The sequence below is a fragment of the Silurus meridionalis genome, chromosome 15 (assembly GCF_014805685.1).
Source record: "Silurus meridionalis isolate SWU-2019-XX chromosome 15, ASM1480568v1, whole genome shotgun sequence".
NCBI lineage: Eukaryota > Metazoa > Chordata > Actinopteri > Siluriformes > Siluridae > Silurus > Silurus meridionalis.
In genome coordinates, this window is record NC_060898.1 from 15244451 (window position 1) to 15249427 (window position 4977).

Consider the following 4977-nt stretch of genomic DNA (forward strand, 5'->3'; position numbering starts at 1 on the left):
TGTCTGGCCTCTTCCCTGAAACTCACACTACACTCTTCCTCCTTCAGTTTCCACCATCTTATTCTTCTTTCAGTCCTCACTATCCTCCTCTTCTTCCTCATCTTCAAAGCCATCCTACAGACCACCATCCAATGCTATCTAGCTACACTGTCCCCTGACAACACCTTTCAGTCTCCAATCTCCTTTAGGTTGCATCTCCTGCATAAAATATATAGTCCACCTGTGTGTCCACTCTTATACGTCACCCTATGCTCATCCTTCTTCTTAAAATAAGTATTCACCACTCCTTTTTGCAAAATCTACCACCATCTACCACTATCTACCATCTGCCCTTCCACATTCCGCTCCTTAAAGTCATACCTACCCATCACCTGCTCATCACCACTGTTTTCTTCACCTACATGCTCATAGAAGTCTGCCCTGATCACCTGTCTTTCTTTCCTATGTACACCTTCTACCACTTCATCTAACTCACTCCAGAACTGTTCTTTCCCCTCCATCTGACAACCCACTTGTGGAGCATAGGTACTAATGACATTTATCATCACACCTTTACCTTCCAGCTTCACGATCATCACCCTCCAGAAACTCTCTTCACCTCCACTACACTCTTACTGTACTGTTCCTTCAGAATCACCCCAACACTATTTCTCTTTCCATCCACACCATGATAGAACAGTTTAAATCCACCTCCAATGTTCCCAATGTTACTCCCTTTCCACCTGGTCTCCTGAACACACAACATATCTACCTTTCTCCTCTCCATCATATCAGCTATCTCTCTCCCTTTACCCGTCATAGTACCAGCATTTAAAGTACCAACCCGAACCTCCACTCTTCTACACTTCTCCTTTTCCTGCTGTCTCTGTATATGTCTTCCTCCTCTCCTTCTCCTCCTTCGGCCAACAGTAGCCCAATTTCCACCGGTACTCTGTTGGCTAACGATTCCTGTGGTGGTCGTTGGTAACCCAGGCCTGGATCGATGCTAACTCAAAAATAAAAAGAAATGACTGATTTTGTGGAATGTAGTTGAATAAAAGATATTTCACTTTGAAATGTAGTGAAGTGAAAGTAAAAGAATCGTCAAACGTAAATACTTGAGTAAAGTACAAGCTACTTTAGTACAGTAACAAGTTACATTTACTTTGTTACTGTCCAACTCTGCAGAAATGTAATTAATTTCCCAACCAGATTGGATAAAATTAGTTATTTTTCAAGGCTTGTGGGTTTACTGATTTTATGTTTAAATATGTATACTGTATGCAAAAAAAATGAACTGTGTTAATTTATATCTTTTTTTTAAGCATTTCTGTACAAAAGGTAAACATTTTCAGGTTCAAACATTTCAAACGTTTTCAGTATGAATATTTTCACTACTTTAAGTATGCTAAGTATGTAACATTGTTATGTCTTAACATCATATCTTTTCACATCATTGCAGGAACACTGAAAGTTACAACCTAAGCTTTATACATTAATAATGAATGAGTAATGTTTGGAACTGCTTCTCAAACATTTGAGCTGTTAGAGCGACATGATAACTTGCCATCACATATGATGACTTCACAGGAAATTTTACAGGAACTTTGTACAAATAAACACAGGCATAGGGCAAAAAATAAAACATGGCAAAGGCAGCTCTGATTGGCAGATCTGCATTTTTTCCCACATTACAATAGATTGAGTCAGTTGAACTTATAGTCCGGTTATTTCAGTTTCATTTCTGCTGGATTTGCAACTCTGCCCCCTGCTGGCTTCTGTTTCTGCTTTCCATAAGTATTTTCTTTCTAGTTAGTAGCTTTGCAAAGAAAGTTCTGAAATTTTCTCCTACAAAAAAGAACAGGATGGGATCCAGGCAGCTGTGGGCTACGCACATACAAAGTGTCACCACTGCAAATTTACGCACTAGCGAGACGTCCTCACAGGAGCCGGCGATGTTGTTGCTTACATCCAGTTCTTTGTATAAAAAAATTGTCCGCATTACATGATATGGCAAAAAGCAGATGATGAAGAAGCCTAGGCTGATGATGACCAAAGCAAAGGCTTTTTTCCTTGAGACGTTGATCGTGCGCTGGGATGGACCATACTTCCACAATTTGTAGGCTACAAACACGGAGCACCATAAGACGATCGCCAAAGGCAGCAAAAAGCCCAAAGTCAGAGTTGTGTTGTTGATCGTGATTAAAGTCTGGATAGTTTGGCTGTTGTTTCTTAGCTCCATGCACTGTAAAGCATCATTGTTGGTAGAATTTTTCTGGGTCAAAAACAGCAAAGGACTATTGATCAGCCCCATAAACAGCCAGATGAAAATACAAACAAGTTGCCCGTTACACCATTTCTGCAAGCGTTTGTAGCGGTATGGCTGCATCAACGCCAAATAGCGCATGATGTTCAGTGAAACCAAGAAGTAGATTGATGTGTACATGTTCAGGTAGAAAACATAGAATATGAGTCTGCAGGCCACCTTGCCAAAATTCCAACAAGAGTTTGACAGGAAGTAAGAAGCACGGAAGGGCAACGAACACACCAGCATAAGATCCGAAACCAGCAGATTAACCATGAACAAATTGACTGTAGTCAGACCCTTCCTCCTCCTCCACACATTGAAAAAGACGTACATGGAGACGAGATGGCCTACGATGCCCAGAATAAAGACGAGCAGGTAGAAGGTGGGAAATAAGGACTCCTTGAAGAGCTTAATGGTGCAGTTATGCATGATCAAGTCACCACTTGAGGCCAGGATTTGACAAAAAAAGACCTGAGGGGAAACATGAACATTAAGTAAAGAAATCACAGAAACATTTCAGAACATTTCAATAAATAGTACATAAAGCAAATGAGCATGTTAGCATCGATCTGTACTGTGAACCGTACTTTAGGAATGATGACCATTCCAGAAAATATTAGATTACTTTATTCATCCCAGAGTGAAATTCACACATTACAGCAGCACAAATATACATTTTAAAATTTAAATGTATAAAATTAAGTTGCATTATACATGAAACGTGAACAAATATAAAGTATATATAAAGAAGAAACTGATGCAAGAACAGACATTTTAATAAATTGTCAGTGCATATGTTTAAAAATAGTGGATGTTGGAAGGACTACTCGATTTCAGATTTAGCTAAATAAGCAAATCCGAAGACTGGCTCAGAGCAATGTATTGTGATCGCTGGTGGTACAAATTACCTCCTGTACTGCTCCTTTATACTGCCATGCTGAATGAATCTTCTGATAATGAAGGGAATGCTGTGTATTGTACAGAATGGATTGTACTGAGCATCCTCTTTTCCATCACCACCTCATAAATGTCCAGTGAGCAGCATTTCTGATCAGTTTGTTAAACTTTTTTGCATCTCTGACGCAGATTACTTCCTGCAAAACCTACCACAGACTGGTAGAAAATCTCCAACAATAATAAGAAATACTGTTTGTTTATTATTTTCTTTTATACTAATATATAAAGTGTATTATATACTAAGTTTTCCCTCTCATTTACTGTTACACACTCATTGTCAGTAACCATGTTAAGCATGTGACAACATGATTTTAGGAGCAACATGCATTTTAGGATTGAAAACTGAGCACTAAGCAATCCTGTTAATCCTTTATTTACTGTTAGGATTATTGGTAACATATTTTAGATGTTCTTTGTGTAAACTTCTCCAAACTGTTTAGAAATCTATTACTCGTAAGTTTGAAAAGAAAGGCTTTTCTCGGGAAACCAAAATGTCGTAATCACACACATAGCAGATGTTTTAAACAGAAATTAGTTAAAAAATGTACTTTCAGAGCACTGATTTTTAAATTGGAATAAAAAAATCATGCAGGGTTTATAAATTATAGTAGCAGCTACAAGGTATATACATATATTATCATTCGGCAAGAATTTTTTTTTTTATTATGCAGTTTATTTTTCAGTTACTTATTAATTACAGGTTTTTTTTATTCGTTTATATGCTCTTAACTGGGGCCAAGATTGAAGTCAACTTTTGTTGTTATATATGTGCTTTAAAAATGAAAACTCAATAACATTTATTTAGTTACTCATTAGAACGAAATGAATAGCAGTGTGAAAAGAAGAAAAGATCATTTGAATAAGTGAAATCATTTGAGAATAGCGAGTCGCTATCAGAATAAACACATCACAAGACTTCCAACAAATTTACAACGCTTACCTCTAAACACATTTATTATTAAACTGTACTATTTCAGCATATACTCTATTTCTTAGACGCTCAGTAAATCAGTATCCATTGACTTAGGAATAAAAACAGAATGCAACTAAATAATTCAGAACACAATCCAGCTATTGCAGTTAGTGACATAAAAGTGATTATTTACCTTTTTTAAATTTGTATTTACCGTCAGCTTCAACTCCAAACTGGAGATCTGTCATGTAGAGGGAAATGTAGGCGTCTTGAACTGCATCTCCAAACAGAGATAAGAGCTGAACAGGCTACGTGATTCTAAAGAAAATAGGCGGGCTGAAGAGAAATGGTCTTTGTTACGGCATGCTTTTTCCCAGTGCCAACTAATAAAAACCTCCTTTTCTGGAATCGCACAGAGCAATAATGAAGGGGAAAACCCAAGACACAAAACACCTACTACTGAAAAACAGAGTAAATAGAAAAATCTATTTTAAACATTCACTTTGTGTTTTCAAATTGTGAATGTTCCTCATTCCACAGATAATACTATTTACTCTTTGTCTAACATTTCCTGTTTTCTAGCATGGATTAGTTTTAACTATGCCTTCAGCTTTATTGCCCAGATAATGGTTCATTCCAACAATCATAAATTTAGCTAAAAAAAGATGTGCACTAGCAGAGACAGTCAAACAGAGGCGTTCACCCAGCAAACTGCCCAACCTCAGAATGCTCCCAGTCTGAGGTTGTGTGAACTCTGGAAAAATATCATATTTCAAGGACTTCCATCTCTCTCTACTAATCTGAATTCAATATTATATAT

At 37.3% G+C, this 4977-nt stretch overlaps 1 protein-coding gene across 2 annotated transcripts; it reads right to left on the bottom strand.

The window, feature by feature from the left end:
- Positions 1 to 1083: 1083 nt before the first annotated feature.
- Positions 1084 to 4701, bottom strand: cysltr2a (cysteinyl leukotriene receptor 2a). Of its 2 annotated transcripts, none has more exons than XM_046867246.1 (2): positions 4351 to 4701; positions 1084 to 2758 (listed from the first exon to the last, which is right to left on the bottom strand). In XM_046867246.1, exon 2 carries the CDS (start codon positions 2714 to 2716, stop codon positions 1718 to 1720), a length of 999 nt encoding a protein of 332 aa, XP_046723202.1. In that variant the 5' UTR covers positions 2717 to 2758; positions 4351 to 4701; the 3' UTR covers positions 1084 to 1717. The 2 variants fall into 2 exon arrangements, with proteins under 2 accessions (XP_046723202.1, XP_046723203.1); XM_046867247.1 differs by lacking the exon at positions 4351 to 4701 and adding an exon at positions 3196 to 4340.
- Positions 4702 to 4977: the final 276 nt, after the last annotated feature.

Coding starts and splice junctions, on each gene's coding strand:
- cysltr2a (XM_046867246.1), bottom strand. CDS start 2,716: ATGCATAACTGCACCATTAAGCTCTTCAAGGAGTCCTTATTTCCCACC.